At 41.3% G+C, this 27,467-nt stretch overlaps 3 protein-coding genes across 3 annotated transcripts; 2 read left to right on the forward strand and 1 right to left on the reverse strand.

Annotated features, from left to right (window-relative positions):
* The first annotated feature begins 2,455 nt into the window (after positions 1–2,455).
* On the forward strand, positions 2,456–10,474 carry LOC105395514 (cytochrome c oxidase assembly protein COX11, mitochondrial). The gene is made up of 4 exons (XM_038115922.1): positions 2,456–2,792; positions 3,029–3,184; positions 7,653–7,820; positions 10,249–10,474. Exons 1-4 carry the CDS (start codon positions 2,553–2,555, stop codon positions 10,393–10,395), a joined length of 711 nt encoding a protein of 236 aa, XP_037971850.1. The 5' UTR covers positions 2,456–2,552; the 3' UTR covers positions 10,396–10,474.
* A 555-nt stretch (positions 10,475–11,029) lies between these two features.
* LOC105395517 (tektin-3) lies at positions 11,030–19,726 on the reverse strand. The gene is made up of 10 exons (XM_048631716.1): positions 19,567–19,726; positions 19,273–19,412; positions 18,557–18,808; positions 18,170–18,260; positions 17,616–17,757; positions 16,750–16,847; positions 14,616–14,868; positions 14,305–14,435; positions 13,923–14,077; positions 11,030–11,618 (listed from the first exon to the last, which is right to left on the reverse strand). The coding sequence occupies exons 1-10, from the start codon at positions 19,591–19,593 to the stop codon at positions 11,408–11,410; spliced, it is 1,500 nt and encodes a 499-aa protein (XP_048487673.1). The 5' UTR covers positions 19,594–19,726; the 3' UTR covers positions 11,030–11,407.
* Positions 19,727–19,861: 135 nt separating this feature from the next.
* LOC105382608 (cytosolic Fe-S cluster assembly factor NUBP1 homolog) lies at positions 19,862–25,802 on the forward strand. Its single transcript, XM_048631725.1, has 9 exons — positions 19,862–20,037; positions 20,112–20,192; positions 20,355–20,515; positions 21,681–21,782; positions 22,196–22,286; positions 22,816–22,887; positions 23,479–23,708; positions 24,653–24,839; positions 25,555–25,802. Exons 1-9 carry the CDS (start codon positions 20,007–20,009, stop codon positions 25,587–25,589), a joined length of 990 nt encoding a protein of 329 aa, XP_048487682.1. The 5' UTR covers positions 19,862–20,006; the 3' UTR covers positions 25,590–25,802.
* The last annotated feature ends 1,665 nt before the right edge of the window (positions 25,803–27,467 follow it).

Genomic DNA, 27,467 nt, shown 5'->3' on the forward strand with positions numbered 1-27,467 from the left:
AACAACGTAGCGAAGAGGCTATTAACCAGTTGTATAGAAATTTCTCTCACATATTCACCGACGGGTCTAAAACAACGGACGGTTCTAGTTGCGCATTCTACGATAAGGATGCCGATTTTGGGGCAAAGTTTCGTATTGAAAACTTTTGTATTCCTATTATGGGAGTGGAACTAGCAGCAATTAATGAAGCAGTTAATTATATGTGTTCGACAAATTATCATAAGATTGTAATTTTTACAGACTCCAAGAGCAGTCTTCAACATTTGTTAAGGTGTATAAAAGGCGACATTATCGGTAGAAAAGAAGCTTACCTCGTTATTAAATGTATCGCAAGGTTGATACGTAATGGGGCTGAAGTTCGCTTACAATGGGTTCCTTCCCATGTAGGTATTGCGGGAAACGAGACGGCTGACTCACTGTCGTCAGACGCTTTACGAAACGGTATTCCGCTTAATATACTACCACATTTTATGGATCATCTCCCACTGATTAAAAAGAACAACCATAGTGAATTTAAAACATATTTCAATGAATGTTCCAAAACTAAGGGAATTTGGTACAGAACCATTGTAAGCGAACCTCCGCGCACACCTTGGTTTTCCACATCAAATATGAATAGAAAAGAGTTGGTTTTATGTTTCAGAATCAGAACATCGCATATGCCATTTAATAAATTTAGTTTTAACATGAAAAAAAGGGACAGTCCGAATTGTACTTTATGTGACAAGGAAGAGGATCTTGTTCACTTTGTTCTCGAGTGTAAAATTAACGAACAACCCCGACTTGATTTCTTACACGACACTCAGTGCACGGCCGGGGAGCTCCTCTTCCTCGTGCACGGCATCCTCAGCTCAAACCTCACTCATGATCACAGTGGCCGGTTCCTTAGTTTTATCATTTACTCCCTAACCTTAAGACAAGATTATTATAAATCTGTAGGTTAAGTTCTACTCCCATAGTTGAACTACTAAGTACTATTTTTGTTATTATTTAAGAATTGTTATTTTTTGTTAGTTTTTAAGCCGACTTAATCTTAGGATGTATGGCTTATAAAATAAATGAGATTATAAAAAAAAGTCGGAGATATCGTGGTTCTAGTCTAGTTGTGTAAACTTTAGTAGATTTTATACGAAGAGAGCTATGCAAAAAAAATATTAAATTAACTCATAGACTACTTAATATCATATCATTTTCAAAAACAAATTTATAATAAATCATTATAAACATGTAATTTTAATGAAATATTTGGTATTTGTATGAATAATAATTTCATAAAAAATATTGGTAGTTTTTCTAAATACTTTACGACAAGACCGAAGTTGTCAAGATGACGGATGACGTTTATACTGTTGTGAGAGACGTTATGGTTGGGGTGACCATTCATTCGTACTTTTGAATCACTTTCCATTAATTAGGACCTGTTTCATTCAACTTTTTGTTTTATTTTATACCTAAGTATCATTATTAGGTATTATTGTGGCTGTTATCTTATAAGGCTGGTAAAGAGTTATGAGCTGTTGATTTTTTTGGTGTTAGATATGAGTATTATAATATAATTTATCAAGCTTAAAACCGGCGGAAGCACTTAGGTTGAGATATTTTTTTTTAAATCTTATGATTTTCATCAGCTAGACTATGTAAACGGAACACCCACAGAGTAAACACGTTTTGGGTACATAGTTGCGTTTAATGTTAACCTGTTTTGACATTTTCTTGTCAACACTACACTCAACTTAATTTTATTTACTTAAAATTATATTTTCCCAAATTTCAGCTTTCCTTCCAATGAAGAAAAATAGCAAAGGTGGTTCCAAGTAATTCCCACAAATTTTCATCATTTTAAACCCGATGATAAATCCCGATTCATCGCAAGTGTTTATTATCGTTACAGTCGAACTATAAAGTCCTGACAATAAAAAGTGCGATTTTGCTAAGACTTTTTATCATTGTCAGTCTTTGAGACCATCGACACCTATTCGCGACATGATAGATTAGAAGTGATGTCTCATGAATTACCTAAAATTATGGTCACCAAAAATAGAAAGAGATGGAGGGCTCCGTGCTGACTATCTCTGTCGGCTCGTTTTTTTGGTGCAGTGCGCATTCCTGTTGTATTATTACTTCCATGACCTAAATATAAAAGTATAGGTAATCAAATCAAATATTTTATTGCCATCAAGTGTACATTGATCTTAAATAAAATAGTAGGCACTTACAACTTGATACGCATATTGGGCACTGCAAATTGACTTAAAGCTAGTAGGTAGTTTACATCTTTATGTTCCTTGCTTCTATGGCTGAAGTACTGCAAATAATAGCATATCTTACTTATGGATGCAATAAAATATTGAGTATCTCCAAGTAAAGGACCAAGGACTTTAACAAAGCCCCTGAGACATGTGCAATAAAATATTTGATCTGTGTGCTTCTAAAAAATAGGTGGCTGTCACGCCTATCACTGTGTCACACAGATTAAGCGTGATGTAAACATGAATTATTGTAAAATGAGCAAAATAATATATATTTAAACAATATTTAATTTAACCGGCACTATGTATCGATTTGCATTTTTTCATGCACATAATGTGTTAGGTTTAAGAAATATAGTCAATCGGAGCTCTCCAAAGTTATTGAATCCTATGAAATCAAAACCAAATGTAAATATTTTAATTCGTGGATTACATGATCAAAGGAAGAAAATAAGATCTACACTTAACTATGTAATAGCACTAGGAGTGATGACTGTGGGCTTGAGCTACGCAGCCGTGCCACTATATAGAATATTTTGCCAGGTAAATATCAACAGTTATATGATTATAACCTCTCATGTGTGTAAGTAATAGTAGGGCTATGTTCATCGTTAGTAATCGCAGATCCTGATGTGCTGGACATGAGCTCATTCCGAGGCCGCTACTGAATACAATCAGAAACATACATATTGTAGTCTTATCAGAACATCTTTCATTTGTACTATCACATCTTTTGAAGCCATACGCAATTTAGATTACACAATTTAGTTATATTTCAGGCATACAGCTACGGAGGCACGGTGGGCCAGGCGGAGCTGGACGACAGGGTGGGCACCATGAGTGTGGTGAAGCACCGGCCCATCAAGATCCGGTTCAATGCGGACGTGGCCTCCTCCATGCAGTGGAACTTCAAGCCGCAGCAGCTCGACATCACGGTGCGTTGTTACTCTTCATTTCTATGTGCACTATGATTGTTGTTCTATCTTTAACATAATGCACTGCACTATAATTATGTACTTGTTATTTTATTTATTGATTGCACAAATACCTATAGCAGTGTTTTTCAACCTTTTTCATGACGCGACCCCCCTGGTATTAAAAAATATCTCGCGACCCCCTTGACCCTTAGGTTTTTTTGACATGTAGGTATGTAGGCATTCTGTGTAAAAAGTATCGGGACTTTATCAATAAAACACAAATTGTTCATCCAAATTTATTTTATTACTTTCAAAGTATGCTCTTTTAGAATCGAACGTAAAAAATGTTAGGAAAATTCACCGTGAGTACTAACTAAACACAACTCTGGAAACAGCGTATAAAAAAAATTGTGATGATTGGACAATTTGTTGGCATATATGTATTGATTCTAAAAGAGCATACTTTGAAGGTAATAAAATAAATTTGGATGAATAACAAACATTTTGTGTTTTATTGATAAAGTCCCGATACTTTTCACACAAAGTAGTATAAAGGGGCCAAAAAAAATTTTGGGTTTTGTTTCATCGCTACCATTTAAAAGGTCCTAAATATAGTCCAAGTTTCTTATAATTTAAGTTAAATACCCTGTATTGTGTGTTGCAAAAAGGGTATACTAAGCCGAAACCTACATGTGCATCATGGTATATCTAAGCCCGAAAATGAAATTCAAAATTCAGAATTTCAAAACTCGCGAAAAAAATACCCTTTTTGCAACACCTTGTATAATTCAATTCTGTTATTATTAACAGCCTCTGGATTCACTTTGAAAAATCTGAAAAGAGTTGTTAATTTAGACGTAATTTTGAAAACCTTTATATTTTAATAAAGTTAATATTATTTATTATTATTTACTGCACTCATTGGAAGCAAAGATGACCTGAATCAATCAAAAAACCTTCTTCTAATTTAATTATTTACGGTGGGAGGCAAGAAGAATAGAGAGACTAATTGTATTCTTCTTCTGTATGTAGGTATCAACAAAAGATTTCTCGGGAAAACTACAGATTTTGGCCAAATTTAGTAGTAATTTGCTATAAAAATCCATGCTCGCAAGGATATAGTAAAATGCTTATGATCGTTGATCTATCTAAAAAAATATATTAATTAAATTAGGTAATTATCTTTATGTTTTTTTTTTTCACGAAATTACCCAGTTTTCTCGACTTCTGGCGACCCCCCTACAGAGGCTTCGCGACCCCCTAGGGGGTCGCGACCCACAGGTTGAAAAACACTGACCTATAGGATATAAGTGTACAAAAGGTGGGCTTTATGCTAAAATCATTTTCTACCAGCCAACTTATTATTCATACTGAATGATGTAGTTGCTTACAGCCCTTACTGCTATTATTATTATTATTAAATTCTTTATTGCACATAAATTTATTTGTACATAGGCGAACTTAATGCTAAAAGCATTCTCTTCCAGTTAACCTTGGGCGTTGTGGAGAAAATGATAGGTAGTGCGAAAGACAATGAGAAAAGTTTAATTCTGTTTAATATCTATTGTTTAACACTAGAATATATACTTACTTATACATAATATCATAAAATAAACGTAAAAAATATACTTATAAATACATAATATATATATACCTACATACGTAAATAAAATATATAGTTACTATAACAAAAAATAATAATATCATCGTCACACTTACAAACTACAACAAAACAGATAAACTATATGTGGGGATAAATAAAAAGTAGTATTTTAATGATGTATCACGTCGTTTTATTTATACCAAACTTAATCGTCTTTACGTCTTTACGTCTTTTCACACTCTGCTTTCACTCTATGCTCCTCTGTTATTCGTCGTCATGGATACTTCACCTTGCGTTCTGTTCCACTCCCACACTCGGCCATCCTGACATTAAGGCTGCCCTCAGCCTTATTAATTACAATATATTAACACCTTAACTAATAATACTAATAAGAACAAACAATAAGAAAAAACAAATACGGCATTACATTTTAAAACACACACATTCGTCATCATTCATTCATCATCACTTTTATCTTTCTTTCCCCCAGTATCACTTCCTTTCTTTTCTTCTTTCTTGTCTTCTTTTGTTTCATCTTCTTTTCCTTCTTTCTTTTCATCTTTTTTATCTCGTGTATCTCTTCTCTTCTTATCTTTCTTCTCTCATGTGTAACTCGCCTTCTAATCCTTCTTAGCCCCGGTCCCACTTTTATCATCATCCTTGTCCTAGTCTTTTCCCTTGTCACCGGGATATCATCCTTCAGCACAATCTTCATCTGTATGGGAGCCTCCTTGACCTGTAGGGGCTGGTAGTTCTCTACCATCTCCGTCAGCTGCTCCTTGTACTGGATATCACCAATGTAATCTACAACCACAGAATCACACGTATAACACCCCACTTGTTTCATCCATTCGTCATCTTTCATACGTAAACTCACGCGTCCGTCTTCCATAATCAATACCACTCTTCTCAAAAAATCTTGACCAATTATCACGTCGTAAGGTAAACAACTTCTATTCACAACATGAAACAATACGTTATTATAATGTTCTTTATCTATCTTCACACTTAAAGTGACTTTCCCTAGGGGTTTCACTTCCAATTGTCCGAGTCCCACCAAAGCACTCATATGTCCCTCGTCAAACTTAGGAGAACCTATCAGTTTGTAGTATTCGTCGGTTAACAAGTTAACTTCACTACCCGTATCTATTAAAGCAGTCATTTTGCAGTCTGAAATTTCAATAGTCTTCATCGGCTTTCGTCTTTCCGTCTGTTTGTTTACATTTGCATTCGCATCTGTCATCTTGACGTTGACGTCCATACAGTTTGAACTGTCACTGGCTGTCACGTTCTCACGTCGTTGGTTGCTCCGACTCGCTGCTGAATTTTCGTTGTTTGACTCCGTAGGCATGTTGAACATTGAACGCCTCGGCCCACGCTGAGGTTGCTGCAGACCAGGTCGTCCTCGTCCAAACGCGTCGTTGCTCCGCCAGTTGCCGCTTCCGCCTGGCTGTTGACACTGCGTAGCAATATGTCCAAAGTCGTTGCAGCGGAAACATTTAATACCTCTCTGTCTGTACGGGCAATCTGCTGACATGTGTTGACTCTCTCCACAGTTGTAGCACAGTCGCACGGCCGTCGTCCTGTTGCCTGGCGCGAATGCAGCTGCTGCGGGGCCTGCGGGTGTAGTTGCAGTAGGTAGACGATTGAAGACCGGTGCCCGTCTTCCGCTCGACTTCTGCCTGATGGTCTCGTACACTTTCAACTTATCTTTCAGATCCCCATAGGTCGTCACGCCGTACAGCATCACCTTATGTAACTCGTCGTCTAGTATTCCGTCCACGATGTACTTTATAGCGACGTAGTCGGGCATCTTGCCTCGCTTGCCGAGCTCTTTCATTGACAGCATGTAGTCTAGGCACGTCTCATTTGCTTTCTTCTTCCGGCTGCTCATTAACTCATGGATCGTCTTGGAATCTACGGTGTCTGGGAACTCCTTGGTGACCGCCGTCTTCAGAGCCTCCCACGTCTTGAAGGGTTTCTCTGAACGCAGCCAGAGTGCCGCCGTACCGGTCAGTGACCTGCGCCCCACGATCAGCCGCTGCAGCTCCGTCCACCCGAAGATCTCGGCGTTGTCATCGACCTCCTGCACCCACCGTGCTGCGGAATCGGTCTGGTCGCACCCACTGAACTTAGCTACCAGCTCCTCCGTGTACGTGAGCGGTCCTGATGTTCCGACTGCCTCCCCGTCATCTCCCGTCGTCGTCCGTGGCATCTTCTTGTCGTCGTCGTTACGTCTTAAAATGGTATATGTTCAGACCTGAAGGCGTTGTGATGCGAAGAAAAATTTTCTTGTAAAATTTGCAACTGTCAGTCTTGTTCTTTTTATAAAAATCCGTCTTCATCCGCCGTAATCTCCGAGATTTTTTTAATTTTATTTATCCCGGACGAGCCCCCAATTTGTGGGGATAAATAAAAAGTAGTATTTTAATGATGTATCACGTCGTTTTATTTATACCAAACTTAATCGTCTTTACGTCTTTACGTCTTTTCACACTCTGCTTTCACTCTATGCTCCTCTGTTATTCGTCGTCATGGATACTTCACCTTGCGTTCTGTTCCACTCCCACACATATATTAGATCTGCTGCTGATTGTTCTGTTTCTGGAGGTAGTGCAGACGAACCTTAGACTTAAAGGTTTCTATGGACTGCGATTGCCTTATATGCAATGGTAACTCGTTCCACAGGCGAACCGCTGACACGGTGAAAGAATCCGAATACCCTGCCGCATTATGCTCTGGGGTACGAAAGTGCAAATTTCGACTTGACCGTTGAGGACGATCAGTAAAGTCAAAGAATGAGAAGCGATCTATGCTGCTATGCTATGTTGAAGGTCCCCAGCTACTACCACTATTCACTATCACTAAACTTGTCTCGACCAGGTCCTCCCGGGCGAGACTGCGCTGGCGTTCTACACGGCGCGCAACCCCACAGACCGCCCCGTCACTGGCATCAGCACCTACAACGTCATCCCCTTCGAGGCCGGACAGTACTTCAACAAGATACAGTGCTTCTGCTTCGAGGAACAACAGCTCAACCCACATGAGAAGGTAACACAAAACACATTTTTTACATTGTAATTGAGAATTAGATTGACTTTGGTTCAGAAAAGAAGAGTAAAAGGTGGCTGTATGGGTATAAATGACCTGCATGAAGCATCAGGGCACAATACAAACATAAGAAGTGCATAGCAGTCCAATGACGCATTTCCATTTCCACCGCGCCTCGCACCCGTCAAAAGGACCCTATAGATTGGCAAGTTGCTTGGCGACCCTCCTTGCGGGGTGAAAGACGCGGAGGGGACGAGGTACCCAAGACGACAGCGGGTAGCGGGAGGGGTAGCGGTGAAGTCACTGGCGTGCACTGCATGTCATTGTTAGGGTGCTTTTCCACCAGAGATGTGCTATGCAGCTATGCTGCGAAGATGTGATATCTACGCTACGAAAATATGTGACCGTTTCCACCAATACTACGCTAGGTAGCTGTGCGAGGAAGATGCGCTACGAAGATGCGCCGCCGCAAAGTAGCTGTGCGAGAAAGATGCGCATCTCGAGCTATGCTATGTATCGATAGTGGGGAAACGACGGGGGCGGCTACACCACTCGCGATGGTCCATAGCACATATCCATAGCACGCATCCATAGCACGCATCCATAGCACACATCCATAGCACGCATCATTCCATACAAAAAACATATCTTAGTTGAATCCGTTTCCACCAGTGCTAAGCTATGTGCTTGGTGTAATATACATATCCATAGCACGCATCCATAGCACACATCCATAGCACGCATCATTCCATACAAAAAACATTATCTTAGTTGAATCCGTTTCCACCAGTGCTAAGCTATGTGCACCAATAATATGATTGGTGGATATCAAACGCATCCATAGCATCGTAGCATAGCACATCTCTGGTGGAAAAGCACCCTTAGGGCAGTCTCGGCCGCGCAGCCGAGGCGGCCACATGTCTTATATAGTCTGTCATAATTTGAGTGCGACCCACATGAGATCATTGATCCTGAGACCATTAGTCTTAGGATGAGTGTTGAGGCCTTTTTAATATTATCATTATATTATTATTAGGTATCTATAATTCGTCAACAAAATAACGTTAAAAACAAAAAATCGTATAATGTCTCAATATAGGGGCTTCTTGTAGAACAGCGTACCGGATCAGTCATGCTACGCGGCTAAAGGTTGGTACTGCGCAGTCAGATACGAAAAAGTAAACAACAAAGACGAAGAGTCCATATGACAGTGCGTCAGTTGTCAGTTCTTGTAACTAGGAAAGCAACCAAAATTTATGTGATTTAATGAAAGTAATTAATGAGCAAAACACAGAGAAAAATTACAAAATTGATGAAATTTTGAAAGAAAATGGTCATATCGTGCTTCGCCTACCCCCATACCACCTGGAATTAAATCCTATTGAACTTGTGTGGCGGTACGTGAAAGGCGAGCTCGCAAGGACGTCGATTGACTCTAACTTAGATAAAGAGATAAAAGACTTAGAGTTGCTTTTCTCTAATTATTCGCCTGAAAAGTGGAGAAATTGTGACGACCATGTCATAAAAAATTAAGACGAATATTATAAATCTGATAGAGTATTTGTAATCTGACGATGTATTGGACAGGTATGTTATTGTTTATTTATAATTTAATGTAAATTAAACATAAAATATTATAAGTGTACACTGAACTAATATGACTGGCGTACTTTAGTACATTATACTTCAAAGTAGGTATAATGTTTTTTGGTTTTTGTCTTAGATTTATAATTGAAGTTAATGAAAGCGATGATGAAGATGAGGATGACGACGACGATGAACAAGTTCAAACAGAGAGTGAACATGAAAGTGACATGGAAATTGATTTATAAAATAAAATACTTTTACATAAATAAATTCAAATTGGTAGATATTCTAAAGGTAAACATCCAAATTTTAATGCTGTCAAACTATAAATTTTAAGCTAAATATGACATTTACGGGAACATTCAAAGAATAAAATTTTACTTACGTCAGAAATAGTTACAAGCTATCGCGAGATTGATCCGGGCACACTTTTCTACGTGTGTAGCATGTCGTGCTACCTCGCCCCCGCCACTTCTTTCTCCCCGCAAGGAGGGTCGCCAAGTAACTTGCCACATTATAATAAAGTTAAGCCTTCTGTGAATCATGACATTCATCTATCTATACCATATCTATACCTACATTGATTGACGACCGAATGGTGTAGTGGTTGTTGACTCTGACTGCTATGCCAAAGGTCCCGGGTTCGATTCCCGGCTGGGGCAGATATTTTGTTTAAAGACAGATATTTGTACTCGGGTCTTGTGTGTTGATATTTATATTTAGTATCTATGTATTTGTGTAGATATATCAGCTGTCTGACACCCATAACATAGGTTCTGCCTAGCTTGGGGTCGGATGGCCGTGTGTGAGATGTCCCTACATATTTATTTATTGTTGCCAGGTGGACATGCCGGTGTTCTTCTACATCGACCCGGAGTTCACGGCCGACCCGCGCATGGAGCATGTGGATGAGATCGTGCTCTCCTACACCTTCTTCGAGGCCAAGGAGGGGCTGCGCCTGCCCATGCCCGCCTACGCGAGACAGTAATCAACTTATGTTCATATACTTAGTTAAGGTATTATTTTGTTGATATATTTTTAAGTAGTAAATATAATTTTGAAATATTTTTGGGTTTTTGTTACTTCAATTCTTCCATTATATGTATAGGAAGTTGGCATGCTGAAACCAATAAATAATTTTATTTAAAAAGTCGGCTTACATATTACGCAGGTAAGATAAAGATAAAAACTCTTTATTCGGTGTCCAGCATTCCAGGTCCATTGATAGCAACTTTCTACTTATACACAAAACACGTCGCAAAAATAACCGAACATTTTGGATTAATTATAGACAATAAAACATACACAAATAGTTTGTAACATATGTGAAAATAACTGATTGTAAGAATCATAATTTGTACTAAGTACTTACACGGTAAAGAGTAGCACGTATTACATGAAGTGGGCGGGGAAATACTTATACTGGGACCGCTAATACTGGGAGTTGAGGGTTATGGAGAGGGGGTGAAAAGACGGTTGACAACCTTATCCTAAGCTGCCGGTGGGAACTAAGCTTATCTATAGTTTCCCACGCAAAATCACTTGTAATCGCTGAGTTTGACTATTTAGTCACCCTATTTTTATTACTTTTAACGTTATAAATTAAGAAATAGGCTTTTGAGTTAATTCAACAGGTATATTGTAAACAAAAAACGGTAATAGGTAATTAATTCTGTCAGTATCGATATTGTTTATACACCATTAATGCCGTATTATGGGCGAGTGACATCAAAATCTATATGCTAAGTCGCGGTTGACATAACTCTGGCTAGGCCACATTATGCTCCTAATCCTAGCTATAGGTACTTTGTAAAATATACCATGAGCCCTATGACATCTGTCAAATCATTTTATTTGTTCGAAATCCAGAGAAAACCAACTTTATTTACCAGTCATAAGGATCTGTCAATCAAACGTCATAGGACTCAAGTTATGCTATATTTTGCACAGTATTAAACATGTCACTGGCGGCATACAACAGCGGCGAAAGTGTGGTGGGTCTATGACTTGATGGCGGCGGTGACGGGGTAGCCGCGGCGGAGGCCCAGGCACTGGTCGCGGTCGATGAACAGCGCGGCCGTCTTGTGGCGCAGGTCCGCCTCCAGCGCCGCGCGCGTGCCCAGCAGCGCCTGGTGCGAGCCCTCGGCCGCCGCCGTGCGGCTGCGCAGCGTCTCCATGCACGCCTGCAGCTCGCACACCTCCTGCACCAGTCTGCGGGACGCACACGGTTATTACCACAAAGCAAATACATAGTAGAGCTGTTGTAAGCAACGTAGCCGTGACGTAGCCAAGTTCGACCTGTCGTCACACGGTCTGTAGTTCAGATACTCCACGCTTGGGGTGCTGAAATCAGTGCGTGACAGGTCCCGAGCTTGAGCGGTACAGTTGAGTCTTGAAATAATTTTTATTTTACGTGTTTCTCGATCAAAATGAAGTTGTTGCATTGTTGGATGTAAGAGCTACAGTGATGATAGAAGATTTGTGGACGAAAGCAAAGTATATTTTCACGCGTAGTAATATTTTAAATTATATTTTATTTTACTTCTAGAACATTCTAAATTGCTGGAAGCGCCATCTAGTGTCAAATAGAAATACTAGTCAGGGATGTACTCAGGCCGGATGCCGCCGGATAAAAAATAAATAGGGGGCGTCATGTTTATTATGAATTAAATATTTAGTTTTTTTTAGATTTCCTGACACTGCATTGAAGCAGCAATGAATTAAACTAATCCACAGGCTGAGTCCAACAAAATACAGCAAAGTATGTTCTCTACATTTTAATGCGGAGGACATACCTACTAAACACGAAAATAAGGTTTGAAAAAAATAAGAGAAGGCGCTTACCCTAACATTCCATCACAAGAAAAGCTTAAATTAATTACTAAAACCATCGAAGTTGAAAAAAGGCGGAAGGAATCTCGCTAACTAAACACTGAGGCACAACAATGGCGGCGACATGGGAGTGTGTGGGTGCGTCGTGATTATGGTTATCAGCCATAAATGAGGATTGGCTCCATTCACTAAATGCACATATCCAAGAACAGACACCTTTATTTAATCATATCACACACCTCTCCAAAAAAATTATAGAGAAATATATAAATATTAGATTCAGGCATATTGCTACTTCCAAACACAACAGTCACAAAGCGACAGCATTTTAATAAGACTGTTCTTTTTACAGGTGATTAATATTATACCTGATTTTAATCACCTGAATATCCGAAATGAAAACGATTCCGTGTTTGGAGGTCACGTTGAGCTGTCGATCCCGCCATCTGGTGTTTTGGTCCGTACTCACATAGGTACGGTATTACTCGATCGAGCTAAACTGTCGAGTATAATATAACCCATGGCATGAACTTTCGTCCACCCATTCAGCTTTGATTTATCGAGTGGGGCGCGTCGTTTAGTATTCACATACACATATTTCGAGCGGCTTCGAGTAGGTTCGACGAAAATTACTTTCATTTAATTCCATCGGGCCGGCTCGGCGCGTGCCTTCGAGCTGTTTTTTGAGGTGAGTTTTGCGGTCCATACGTAGATTTTTACTCGACTTCGAGTAAAACTATTGAGTAATAACGATAGTGAGTACTGTCCATTTAATTAACAATAAGTGTTAATATATAAATAATAAAAAAAATAACTGTTAAATAGGTAACTATTTAATAAACAAAATATATTAAAATATTTTTTTCATGTTTCCCTTTTCTCATACTGTATTTAATTCTGACCATTTAGCGCCCCATTTTATATTATGCCTTAGTCCGTCCCTGTCTACCAGTTCGCAATGACAAATAAATTTGAAATACATTACGGCATTTATTCTTCTTTGGCCTTCAGATATCATAATATATGAGCTACGCAATGTATAACCACAGAGGCTACTTTTTCTACTTGAACTTAGATGGCGTTAACCTGAGCTTTACATAAAAGTTCATCTACTTGAACTAAGATGGAGTTCGCGTCCCGCACCCCCGCGCACCTCAGCCTTCAACCCCGATTAGTGGCCTCATCTCATCCTATATAGAAAACGAAATATGGCAGCTCTACTATGTATTTGCTTTGTGGTTATTACTCTCAGCCTAACAGTCCACTGGGCTCGCAGGCCTCTCCCAAAGCACTACACTGGATGCAATATTTAGCTTGTCAGTTCAAAATATGTACATAAATCCAGAGTTTTACTAAATATCTGATAACCTTCAATAGAAAGGTAATCGGTAGTGGCTGGCCAGGAAGGGCGAAGAAAGAGTGTTGTAGTGCTTGTTAACAGCGGACGATTACGGGCTGGTGATGAGAACATAACATGCAATGTTTGTTAGAGAAATGAGCAAGTCGTCGTTGGATTCGGGCCTTAAGGCGTTCCCGGGCTTCAGCTCCAGGGCCTTCCAGCGACTGGGTCCGGGGGGCCGCGTGTTCAGTCAGGCCTGGCGTCTTGTTGGAGGAGTTGTCTCAGTGAGCCGCCGCATCGACTGGTTGCCGACGGCTCGCGAGGAATGAGCGAGTAGTTGATACCTGCGGTGCGCGTCGTCGCGGCACAGCTCGGCGGGCGGGCGGTTGGTGCGCGCCTGTAGCCGCGTGTGCGCCACCTTCAGCGGCTGCAGCTTGTCCTCCACCGCCTTGTGCAGCAGCTCCAGCGTCTTTTCCACCTCGAACATCTCTTGCTGCGTCTGGGGGAAACCAAACAACTTTATACTTAACCATTGGTCGTTTAGAGCCATGGTGGTGTAGAGGATAAGATTCCGATTTCCATTCGTAAGGTTCAAGAAGTAAATAAAAGATGGACCAGAGCGTGGTGGGAAATGGCCCAAGCTTAGGAACAAAGGTTCCATTCGAGAGTCAGGTGAAGGTACTAACACCCCACTGACTACTCAGGGTGTGTGTCCCACAGTGGTACCTTGTGCAGGTGCAGCTGCAGCTTGTTCTTGAGCTCGCTGGTCTCGGCCACGCGGCGCGTGAGGGCGCTGTTGGTGCTGCTCCACTGCTCCCAGATCTCCGCCGCCTGCACGTTGATCAGGTTCTCGGCGTCTGCGAACAGTGTGAGCGGTCAGCTACTGTCTGGACCTGGCTTATATATACATGTATCACCAGCAGGCATCATGAAACATTATCGTTATCGTCGACAAATGCCAAAGTTAGATTAATCTTCATAATGTAAGGAATAGCCAGACAGACCAGCGTCAGTCGCTTATAATGCAGTGTACAGACCGGACAGCAGCTGCACGGAGCGCGCCCGCTCGGCCTGCGCGCGCTGCACGGCGGCGGCGGCGGCGGCGGCCCAGGAGGCCGTGTCGCCCGTGCTGGGGTCGTAGCGCTCGATGCCCGCGTAGTACTGCAGGCCGCGGCTGTGGTTGTTCAGCTGGTGGCACATGGCGTCGATGCCGAGCGCCGCCTCCTTGCCGCGCGCGTCCGCCTCGAGCTCGTGCTGCGCCGCGCGGCAGCGCCCGGCCTGCGCGCGCACCTGCAACCACAAGCCACAACGTAATGGAAATTACACACACTTCATTCTTTACAAATGGATTACATATTCATTATCAACTGAAAGTCTCCTAACATCAACTAGCTAAAATTAATTATTAAATTCTCATTTTTCTGTACGCATGCCTTAATCTTAATTTTAAATTAGTAAGTACCCATAATATAGTACAAGTTTATATTACAATTTCATTATTATCAACTGTTATTGCTACTTTACTGAATGTACATTGTTTGATTAATTGTTTAAGGGCGGATTCGGCCAACGTCGAGTAACTATTTACTCACGAGTAAAGTACCAGTTACTCGCGAGTAAGCAGATTTTGCATTCTACCAAACCTGAAACCAAGATAACTAGCTTATCCCAAGAATAAAATGTTATACCGCCAAAATTGACCGTGTAACGAGCTTATCCGAGAGTAATTTTGTAATGGCGGCAGCACATCAGCTGATTAGAAAACCGTCATAATGACATATAAACACATCTGTCAAAACATAAACAAAAGTACGTTAAAAGGCAAAGTCTCAGAATAACAACAGCGAATAAAATATTAAAACATAAACAATTTCATACTTTTATAATCCATTCAAACTAAGTTGGCATGTCATTTCTATTGCATGCTTTGAAACGCAGCTATTTTTATTTTAGTTGCATTACAGTTTCGTTCCTCGTTCATTCAATTTAATCATGGTATAACTTGGTAGAATGCAAATGTACTTATCCTAGATATTTACTATCCACCCTTAGAGTGAATTCGTCCAAACATCACGTTACACGAGAATAACTATACCGGGATTAAAATTATACGCGAGTAAATATCTAGGATAAGTACATTTGCATTCTACCAAGTTATACCATGATTAAATTGAATGAACGAGGAACGAAACTGTAATGCAACTAAAATAAAAATAGCTGCGTTTCAAAGCATGCAATAGAAATGACATGCCAACTTAGTTTGAATGGATTATAAAAGTATGAAATTGTTTATGTTTTAATATTTTATTCGCTGTTGTTATTCTGAGACTTTGCCTTTTAACGTACTTTTGTTTATGTTTTGAAAGATGTGTTTATATGTCATTATGACGGTTTTCTAATCAGCTGATGTGCTGCCGCCATTACAAAATTACTCTCGGATAAGCTCGTTACACGGTCAATTTTGGCGGTATAACATTTTATTCTTGGGATAAGCTAGTTATCTTGGTTTCAGGTTTGGTAGAATGCAAAATCTGCTTACTCGCGAGTAACTGGTACTTTACTCGTGAGTAAACAGTTACTCGACGTTGGCCGAATCCGCCCTAAGAGTGTGAACATCTGATAGATAACTGCATCATTGATTATTTCTGAGAAAGTCACTGATGTCTATATTACAGGGTTTCCCTAGTTTAGACATCAGAGGATTACCGCATACGGACTATTACATTATGTGATTATCTAAAAACCTTATTGTTACAAGGAATATTTACATGATTAAATTAATTATTAAGTAATTTATTATACTTCTATAATATAAGTTCATTCTAGCAATTGTAACTAGTATTGTGGTACTTTTTGTGTAACATTTTTGAAATAAAGTTTATTATATTATTATATATTATTATATTACGTAGTGTTTAAGAAGTGTATTATACTCTTGCACCACAACTACCTCTAATCCTATGTTTTTATTTATATAACTCTCTTCCATCCAAAGGTTGTCTGGTAGAGATTGCTATAAGCAATAAGGCCGCCTTTTTGTACTGTTGTTATTTTTAAGTTTTATTTTGTTTTGATTCTGTTTTTTTGGTGCAAATAAAGAGGATTGTATTGTATTGTATTGTACATATTATACAAACGCTATGTCCTGTTTGTTGTGGACATGTGTGGTACCTTGTCGAGCATGTCCCGGAACTGGTCCTGTGCCGCGCGCAGCAGCGCCACCTCGCGGAGCAGTGCCTGTTCCACCGCGTCGTGCACCAGCTCCACGCCTGCAGCCGATACATCATAGGTACAGTCAGCTGCATAAGTAGCTATACACTTTCGAACCTTGTCAATCTAACAAACCGCCAATCCATTCATTGAAGCATTGACGGTTCGTCGGTTTGACAAGGTACAGAAGTGTATAACAACTTATGCAGCTGACCGTATATGTAGGTTACTGGTAATAGAGAGGAAGACCAAAAAAGACGTGGCTGGATGGTAAAAAACAATGATATGATAGAGAGTAAATCAGAGTAAGACAGAACAGGATATGCATGGTAACGCGACATATGACGCACAAAGCCATGCCTAATTAAGGTCAAAGCTAAAGAGAAGAAAAGGAAGAAGTAGATAGATAGGTACCTACACAACATTTATTAAGTACTCATCTGACTTCTTTTATAGCCTGGTAGGTACTACCCAGTATTCAGCTTCTTCTGTACTAATGATTTGTGGTGTATGTAAGTAATTAATTGGAACAAGTAAATGTAACTGATGATGATGATGCGGTCCGACCGATTTCGGTCACGGCGACCGCTTCGAGGATCAGACTCGTCGCTCGTGTGCTCACATGTAGCTTGTGTAGCCTATCTTATTCGTGAAGATCCTCGCACATTGGGGCATGTGAGCACACCATTCTCATAATTATATTGAGTTAGCGCAGGTGGTCGGGCTTTTAACTCATCGCGCTTCTAGTCAAAATCACGGACTTTGGTTTTAACCAAAGCCCTCCACTCGGGTCTTAAGTCTATGTAAATGGTGTGGTGGGGGCGCACCTTGTCTCTTCTCGCGGTGGTAGAGGCACTCCTGCGCCACGTGCAACGGCCCCTCGGCGCCGGCCAGCGCGCGCTCCAGCCGCCGCCGTGCGTCCCCCAGCCGCTCGCACACGCCCACCAGCCGCTCCAGCTCCAGTGTCACCTGCCGCCACACAAGCCCTCTCAACATGGGTCAGCTTTACGGTACTAAATAAAATGGGTATTAGGTAAAGGTGGAGGGCCCAAATATTATTGGAGAGACCAAAGCACACAGACTCCGCTGGCTCGGTCACTTGGAACGAATGGGAGAGGATCGCGGCGCAAAGAGAGCCTATCAAGGTCAGCCGTCGGGTAGACGCCCAGTCGGGCGGCCCCGGCCCCCGGTATCGATGGCGTGACGTGGTGCTAGCCGACCTGCGCGAGCTTCAGGCTAGCTACTGGCAGGACACAGCACAGGACCGAGGAAAATGGCGAGTTCTTGTATCGGAGGCCAAGACTCACTTTGGGTCGCTGCGCCAGCGGAGTAAGTAAGTAAAGTAGGTAAAGTTGGAGCAGTGTGTTAAAACTGGTGTTACCTCGTTTCTCCAGAAGGTGGTGTCGGTGATGCGCTCGCCGAGGCGGCGGCCCGCGTCGCGCTGCCCCGCCGTGCCCACCTCGTCCGTCTCACTGCCAATATACCATTGGGTTATTGTTGTTAGCTTCCCCACACAAACCATGTCGCCTTCAAAATTTAATAACTAGTAGAAATAAGTTTAAATTAATTTGATATTCGTGGTTTATCCATATCACTTCTTCAGTCATTTTATTTCCCCGGAAGACTCGACAGAAAAGGAAACACACTCGCCTCCTGAGATAACTATTTTTCCGTTAAAGCAAGTAAGCACATATATGCCTGGCAGTTACCTATCTACTTACGAAATACTTCGGCTTTAAGATGACGACAAAAACCACACAAAACTGACCGCAACATTCTCAAGATATCGCTGCGCACGCGCTCGCTGTAATTCCTCTTAGCGTCCGAGTCGTTGTAGTTGCGCACGCTGTGCTGCGCCCACTCGTGTGGCGTGTAGCGCGTGTAGAGGGCGGCGCGCGCGGCGTGCGCGGGGCTGCGGTCGAACCCCGTCACCAGGTTGGGGAAGCGCAGCGGCTCCGCGCCGGCGCCCGACGCCGCGTAGCACGGGTCTACTAGCGAGTTGGTGATGGGCTGCGACGGCCTGCAATGCAATACGGGGGAACGTCATTCATGAAGTATACCTACGGCGCGGCGTCTGAAGAATTAGGTACCTAATTTACGCAGCTTTACGAAAACGATTTCACGGCTCTATCTGCATTGGTAGGTACCTACATACATTATGCAATGCATATAGGATTCGAACCCACGGGTTCACAAATGTGAGTCGGGACCTCATCCGTTACGCAACTACGATCCTTGTAGGTACCTAGGCACCTATATCATCAAGGATAACAGTGCTATCGGTTGTCTAAACCTAGCGTTGCCAATATACCCAGTCAGGAAGGTATGTAGTTTGAAAAAGTAAAAAAAAAATGATTATAATGGTAACATACCTACTTACTGAATTTAGTAAGTACCTTAATACCCATACTTATACCTAACAATCCGTAGGTAGGTAGCTAAGCAATGACTTTGAGATCACATTATACCGAGGAAAGTACGTACATGGGTGTGACTTCAATCTCCTCGTAGCCCATGATGGGTCTCCAGGGGTGCTTCCGGGGCGTGTGGTAGCAGTACCCGGTCTGCGGCGGCGGCGGCGGCGTCCCGGCCGTCTCCTTCACCGGGCTCCATTGCTGCAGTTGCTGCGGGGCGGACGGATCGGTTATAATTGTAACTTATTTATACGTACATCCTGCTTAAAGTGGGGTTCGATTGCTAGCCCCGCATTACATCTAACTAGGTAGTCCTTATGCTGCCAAGTGCATGTAGCAATAACGGGAGGTCACTGGTTTTTACCGTGCACATAGTCACTTCCTTAGCCATGATGGTAGTGTATAGCAAGTAAAAACCCGTTTAAATTTAAAAAATTACTTTAAAATTATATATTTTACTAAATAATGGTAAACATTAATTTAAAATAGTAGGTAAATAAAAAAAATAAACATTTGTGTATTAAAGATCATAGAGAAAATACAATAATACTTGATTCTATTTGCTGAATAGAGAAAACTTTAAAATTTCATACCATACTCAGAATAATAACGGAAATGGCACACAGATGATATTATTACATAGTGAACGTCATAAAACGCGAACGAAAAACGTCAGATATCCATCAAAAATTCAAAACAAAATTCATGTTTGTGGCGAAAAAATAAGATAAAGTGTGTTTTATGATATTTAACTGAAGAGACTGTTTTAATTTTCGATAAATACGGATTACCTATGAAGCAGCCATGAGTTCAGTTCCTGATAACGCTCCGACACGTAAGTTTTCCTTTTCATATAACCTAGTTTATAACTTTAATGCAAAAATACTTATCTTTTTATCTTTATTTTAGATTGTCCTGGGACTCAAAGTGAAGATGCAGGGAAAGCTTCAGCCTGCGCAGGGTGTCCGAACCAGAATATATGTGCCTCAGGTAATTTCCATGACAACAAAATGTTTTTTTTATAATTATCCACAACTCAATGATATTGTAAAATAGATCTAAACTTTTATCATGTTCTCCTTGACCTCTGGTTCTCTATTAAAATAATCATGATTGAATAGATAGTTAAAGATATGTGTGTGTGGTGGGTAGGTGTCCCGGCGGGCCCGGACCCGGCGCTGGCGGAGATCCGGCGGCGGCTGGCGGGCGTGCGGCACCGCGTGCTCGTGCTGTCCGGGAAGGGCGGCGTCGGCAAGAGCACCGTCACCTCGCTGCTGGCGCGCGCGCTCGCCGCCCGCAGCCCCGACATCAACGTCAGTATACTCTCGCTTTTGTATACAGTCCCTGCCACCACTAAAGTCTTACGGTAAAATCGGGAACTAACCTGCCCTTTTAATTATCTGAAATTAGTTCTTTGACCACCGCAGCTATCATCCTACAGTGGATGGTATGGACTAACCTTGCTCAATTCAATTCACTCTCTTGGTTCGTTGCCATGGCAACTCTGTAGAGCGGCTATGTGAGGTATGTGTTTCCAAGTTAAAACATTAAAGATAGACTGTGCACCTTCATTCCCAGCTATTTGTTTAAGAATGACTAACTAGGTACAATTGCAATCTAGCTAGCTAAAAGTCTGAAAAACATAGTTTGTTATATTATTATTATTATAATATTTAGGTATTTTGTAGTAGCCATTCCGTCAATCCTCTCAGTAGAGACAGGAAATGGTATGGTTTACCAATAGACCATAGGCCCTGGCTGGTCAGCAAAGCCCTGGCTTTGCTGACCTAGCTTGGACCATGCTAGTTCTGTTTCATTCTTAGTTTCCACCCTTGGTTTCAATCAGCATTGGTCAGATGGTTTACTTGATGTTAAGAATATACACTTAATTTAAATTGCACATTTACCATTTAATGCAACAATTATAACTTAATTGATTAAATAAAATAAAACAATTTAAGGTACCTGTAATATCTAGTACAACACTCACACAGAATGAAGGTACAGTAGGTTTTTTGAAACAATCACTGGTATTGTCTAATTTTACCTAAATACCTAATTTTTTCGCAAAGTATGACTACATGAACGGGACTTACCCTGTTATACCGCGATCTTCTCTCATTAGAACTGCCAAACTCCATTTAGGGAACACGTGTAGAGAAGTGAGATTGGAAGTGGAAGATTCGCGCGGATATCGACCCGGCAGTGGCGTGGCGAGGTCGCGGTGCCGGCGCGTGCCGCCGCCGCCGTGGTACCTACACTGCAGGATGTGGGTCACTAGGAGGCACTTGCCCGAGCTCAACCACGCCGATGTTAGGCTGCTCTTATAATGGAGAGTGTGATAGATATGGAGATAGGTATTTGTACAAAATTCAACATTGCTAATATGCGACTTTTTCATATTTTTATGTTCTTGACAGCCCGTCAATGCTTAAGTGTTAGTGGAGGGTAGTGAGTGCGTGGAGTTGTGTGTTGCAGGTGGGCATCCTGGACGCGGACATCTGCGGGCCGTCGCAGCCGCGCGTGCAGGGCGCCGCCGGCGAGCAGGTGCACCGCTCCGGCTCCGGCTGGTCGCCCGTCGTGAGTACACAAACACACATACACACACACAGCCACCCACACACACACACACACACACAGCCACACACACATACACACAAACGACACACGCAGCCACACACACACAGCCACACACACACACAGCCACACACACATACACACTGCCACACACACACACACACACACACCCACACACACACGCAGCCACACACACACGCAACCACACACATACACACAAACGTCACTAACACACTTTTACTCATTTTCACATCAGCCCTTAGTCGAACACAGAAACAACGTGGAAACAACACTGGTTCACTGGTTCCACACGAGGCTTTTAATTATGAATTAAAATTACTCTTACTAAAATTGTTTGGAATGGTGGCTCTTAATTTACTTGTTTAGAATTGAACGCTGGTGTGTTTGTGTCGCAGTACGTGTCGGACAACCTGTGCGTGATGTCCATCGGCTTCCTGCTGGCCAGCGCCGACGACGCCGTCATCTGGCGCGGGCCCAAGAAGAACGGTATGCACCAACATACATACGGTCAGCTGCATAAGTCGTTATACACTTTTGTACCTTGTCGAACTGACGATCCGTCAATATTTCAATAGATGGATAGGCGGTTTCAGATTGACAAGGTCCAAAAGTGTATAACGACCTATGCAGCTGACCGTACTCACGTCGCAAGCCATTCACCTGCTTTTCGCTGTACATTTGCACTCACGTGATAGGTGCGAGCCTTAGCGAACGAGACGGCTGAATGGCATAGTGGTTAGTGACCCTGAATACTGAGCCGAAGGTCCCGGGTTCGATTCCCGGCTGGGGCAGATATTTGTTTAAACACAGATATTTGTTCACGGGTCTTGGATGTGCCCGTAAAATGGCAATAGGCCCGTCGCCTATTACATTGGGACTAACATAAACACTGGCGAAAAGTGGGTGCACCTCTGCCTACCCCGCAAGGGAGTACATTAGTAAAAGGTGTGAGTGTTTATATTTATATTTTTTATACATCAGTACCTAATGATAATTATTATAATGTTTTTTCCAGGTATGATCAAGCAGTTCTTATCTGAAGTGGATTGGGGCGATCTGGATTATCTTCTGATTGACACACCACCAGGTATGTAGGATTACAAACTGCCTATTAATCCAAGTAATTGGAGTTTCAAATAGAATAGATCTCTGCGATACAGGTTCGCCTAGTGCAGAGTTTAAAATCAATAACCACTGGAGTAAAACCAAAGTACCCACTACGAGTTTTGTTGAGAGCTTTTATTTTTAGATTTATTCCAATTATGCAACTGATTTGGTAAATAAACTATGTATTTGTAATTAATTATTAACTTTCTTTATACTAATGGTTTCTAGTACCTAATGTTTTTTTTTTTTGCAAATAGAGGTTTTCAAAGTTTTTGTATTTATTTACATTTGTATCTATAAGTTCGACAAATCTTAGACCTAAATGTTCATATTATGACATACTAGCTGATCCCGCGAGCTTCGCTTCGCCTTAAAAAGTTTTCCCGTGGGAATTCCGGGATAAAAAGTCGCCTATGTTCTTTCTCAGGTTCTAGATTCTAGACCATATGCACACCAAATTTCATTTAAATCTGTTCAGTAGTTTTGGCGTGAAAGAGTAACAGACAGACAGACACAGTTACTTTCGCATTTATAATATTAGTTAGGATTTGAAACATGTGCACATGTGCAGGCACATCGGACGAGCACCTGTCGGTGGTGCAGTACCTGCTGGGCGCGGACGAGGCGGGGGGCGGGGCGGGGGACGCGGGGGGCGGGGCGACGGGCGCGCTGCTGGTGACGACGCCGCAGGAGCTGTCGCTGCTGGACGTGCGCAAGGAGCTGGCGTTCTGCCGCAAGCTGGGCCTGCGCGTGCTCGGCGTCGTCGAGAACATGGCCGCCTTCGTCTGCCCCAAGTGCGAGGTACGCACTTAATCCATACCAATTTTCATTACAATCTGTTCAGCCGTTTTACGGCGTGAAAAGATAACAAACATACACACATACATACTCACAAACTTTCGCATTTATAATATTAGTAGATTAAAGGATTGATTTGTCTCAAATATGTATACTTATTGTTTACTGTACAGTGTACAGCGAAGTGGCAGTGTCATGGCAATCAGAAAAACCCTGTCCGTTGTGAGGTACCTATTTGTCTGAATGAATGAATAATCATGTATATTGTTTGTTTGTATTGTATTATTTTCTGTTTTTTTTTTCATATTATTATATTTTTTGTAGTATTCTTTTTCTTTTTTGTTTCTGTTTTTAGGGTTCCGTAGCCAAAATGGCAAAAACGGAACCCTTATAGTTTCGTCATGTCCGTCTGTCACAGCCGATTTACTCGGAAACTATAAGTACTACAGTGATGAAATTTGATGGGAATATGTGTTGTATGAACCGCTACAAAAATATGACACTAAATAGTAAAAAAAAGAATTGGGGGTGGGGCCCCCCATACATGTAACTGAGGGATGAAATTTTTTTTTTCGATGTACATACCCGTGTGGGGTATCAATGGAAAGGTCTTTTAAAATGATATAAAGTTTTCTAAAAAACATTTTTCTTAAAGTGAACGGTTTTTGAGATATCAGCTCTCAAAGTCGTAAAAAGTATGTCCCCCCCCCTCTATTTTTATAACTACGGGGTATAAAATTCTAAAAAAAATAGAGGTGATGCATGCTAATTAACTCTTTCAACGATTTTTGGTTTGATCAAAGTATCTCTTATAGTTTTTGAGATAGGTTGATTTAACTGTAATTTTGCTGCTACGGAACCCTTTGTGCGCGAGCCCGACTCGCACTTGGCCGGTTTTTATTGTTCAGTGTGTCAAATAAATGTTTCTTTCTTTCTATATTGTCCAGGTGGTAAGCTCGCTGTTCCCGGCGCAGACAGGCGGCGCGGCGCGCATGTGCGCGGAGGGCGGCGCGCGCCGGCTGGGCGCGCTGCCGCTGGAGCCGGCGCTGGCGCGCGCGTGCGACGCCGGCACAGACTTCCTGCAAGCCCACCCCGCCTCCGCCACCGCCGCCGCGCTGGCGCCCATTGTCGACCGTGTGTACCACGCTTACTCACATTAATACTACTATTTATTTATTTTTATTTTAATATTGTCGGATCACTAACAACTATTTATTACTTGGTAGCCACTATTATAGTAACAGCGAGTCATTTAGAAGTGACCACTGTCAAACTATACTACTTATATACTATCAAACTATGAATAAAGCCTGTATACAGGAAGGAAACTGGAAGCTTATATAAACTTCTTACTTTTCCGAACCAGCGTTGGTAGGCGAGAGAAAAAATATATATTGTAAAGTAAGAGCTTATAACTTTCTAGTTTTCTTTCTGTATACTGCCTTACGCTATTTACGATGTTAGATCCAGTCAGATCGAGCTAAAGTTAGTGTATTATTTTATTGTAAACGGTATGTCCATCTAAGGGCGCATTCACACGGGATACGTCTTTGACGATTCGGTATAAAACACGATTCGCCTTGACGGATAGATGTTCACATTGAATACGGAATCGTGTTTTTTCACGAATTTTTTCAAGGATTTTTAACGAATCGTCATTCTAATGACCGTAGTGACCGACGTATCCGTCTACGTCTTTTTTCACGATTCGTGAAGCGTGTGAACATGGGTATATAAAAAGCATTGCTCCCGTCAAAAAAAATAACGAATCGTGAAAAAACACGATTCGTGAAAAATCACGATTCGTCTTCGTGTGAATGAGCTCTAACCGTTGTTATGTTTGTTGCAGAAATCATCGCCGAGTGCGAGGGTCCTCCCAGCTAGACGACGCGGCTGCTATTTGGGTTGTACATAATATCTACATAACCGATATAAAAAAAAAACTGTATATGTGGTGCTATTCACGATGGAAATGTTATAAAAATAGGCGAAAGTGTTTATACATAGCGTCAATGTAAAAATGTAAATACCACACTATCATAAAATGTAAGGATAGATTCCTAAACAACAAATCAAATAAAAATGTAGAACAAATTATTTCTGACTCTTATTTTCATGTATTCACCTCGACCCCAAAAATATCTTATGGTGACGATAAATGGAATAGAAGCTAAGCCCAAGCGATAGAGCTTTGAAGAAACAGCCGTACGCCTGCGATACATATCTCTGTGGGGGTGATTAGATCACGATTTACGAACAGACGAACACAGTGGTAGTTGATTGGAGACTGTAATAAAAAAAAAATTATAAACAAACAAAAAACCCGACTGCACGCTAAAAAGATGAAAACAAGCTCCAATGTTAATGGAAAGTATCGCAGGCGGGGACCAGCAGAGGGTTCACCATTTAGCTGAATGTGACTTAGATAGGTGTACCTTGTGTGGCGGTCAAGTTTTTCCCGCCTGCGATACTTTCCATTAACATTGGGGCTTGTTTTCATCTTTTTAGCGTGCAGTCGGGATTTTGTTTGTTTATAATAGGGAATATGCAAGTGGTTCAAATAAAGGTCAAATATTATTTATAATTAACTTTGTTGTTTCATAACTACGACTCCATCATTATTTTTGATTATAATTTATTTTTGAGCAAGTAAATGAAGTTGAAAAGTACAAAAAAACTTCGGTAAATTCTAACTTCCGAGAAACGTCACCCATTTTCTTAGGGCGGATGTGACGTCATAATTCTTTATATATCAATCTCAGAATAATAACTTCTTTACGTTTGAGTATAGTTAAATAAATGTCAAGTGTAAACAAAGAAATGTTAATATCACCGAGTATTTGTGATGCTCGTTGTGATCAGATACGATGGATCACATAAAAATTCTTCCAATACGAGTAGATCCTAGCCTCCTATAACCTCTCCACTTCTTGTTTGATATGCTTGTTTGTTTGTAAAGTTTAGGACTTTTTATATTTTTGTTGGTAGTGTATGGGCTGTCACTAGTTGTTCTATTGTAATGAGGCGTAAACAGCCATTCGCTAGTCAACGAGCCACTCAAATATGCTCCATATTGCAACACAATAAAATTAAATTTGTATTGTAAGTATTATGACATGAACATGACACAAGTTGCTCTTTCTACTTTTAGGTTATAATGGCAGTCGTTAGTATATTTCAAAAGTTGTTATTTCTTTCTAAATTAAGTTATGGAAGAATTCTCGTAATCAGAAGAACTGGACACATTAAATTTATTACGCAGTATGAACGAGTAAACTGTGGCCAGCTGCGGAAAAGGACAGCAAAGACTATTGAAAAGTCGAGAGCCGTGTGCCCAAATATTAGGGAATATGCATATATTTTTATACTCTTATTCGATAGTTTAGATAAGGGGGTTTAGACCTTTGAGATATGCACAATGGTTCCATTCAAGAGAGCCAGGTGCAGGTTCTTACAGGCGCGGATCCAGACCTCAAAATAGGTGATGGGCAAGTAAAAAAAACCCGGCCAAGGGCGAGTTGGACTGAGGGTTCCGTACAAGTCAACATACCTGAGATAGTTTTCCTTTTAATATCGTCATATATACTACATCCGTGAATTTTTTCGTACCTATTTTTTGGACCAACCGTTTAGCCAGCAGGGGGGAGGGGGGTGACACTTAAGCCTTACAAAAATTAGCACTTTGAAGCTTAATATTTCGTAAACCAATCACTGAATCAAAAAGTGTATGAGTACCTATACCTATAATATTTTTGAAATACC

Source organism: Plutella xylostella, chromosome 29 (genome assembly GCF_932276165.1).
Source record: "Plutella xylostella chromosome 29, ilPluXylo3.1, whole genome shotgun sequence".
In the NCBI taxonomy this organism is placed as follows: domain Eukaryota; kingdom Metazoa; phylum Arthropoda; class Insecta; order Lepidoptera; family Plutellidae; genus Plutella; species Plutella xylostella.

Bases quoted from the DNA above. Each gene is read 5' to 3' on its own strand.
- LOC105395517 (XM_048631716.1), bottom strand. From the start codon at position 19,593: ATGGCTAAGGAAGTGACTATGTGCACG. The intron at 17,758-18,169 runs GTAACACCAGTT...GTGTGGCGGCAG, and splicing joins CCACCTTCTGGAGAAACGAG to GTGACACTGGAGCTGGAGCG. The intron at 14,078-14,304 runs GTACCACTGTGG...GGTTTCCCCCAG, and splicing joins TGCAGCTGCACCTGCACAAG to ACGCAGCAAGAGATGTTCGA.
- LOC105382608 (XM_048631725.1), top strand. From the start codon at position 20,007: ATGAGTTCAGTTCCTGATAACGCTCCGACAC. The intron at 22,287-22,815 runs GTATGCACCAAC...TGTTTTTTCCAG, and splicing joins GCGCGGGCCCAAGAAGAACG to GTATGATCAAGCAGTTCTTA. The intron at 23,709-24,652 runs GTACGCACTTAA...TATATTGTCCAG, and splicing joins TCGTCTGCCCCAAGTGCGAG to GTGGTAAGCTCGCTGTTCCC.
- LOC105395514 (XM_038115922.1), top strand. From the start codon at position 2,553: ATGTATCGATTTGCATTTTTTCATGCACATAATGTGTTAGGTTTAAGA. The intron at 2,793-3,028 runs GTAAATATCAAC...GTTATATTTCAG, and splicing joins TATATAGAATATTTTGCCAG to GCATACAGCTACGGAGGCAC. The intron at 7,821-10,248 runs GTAACACAAAAC...TATTGTTGCCAG, and splicing joins AGCTCAACCCACATGAGAAG to GTGGACATGCCGGTGTTCTT.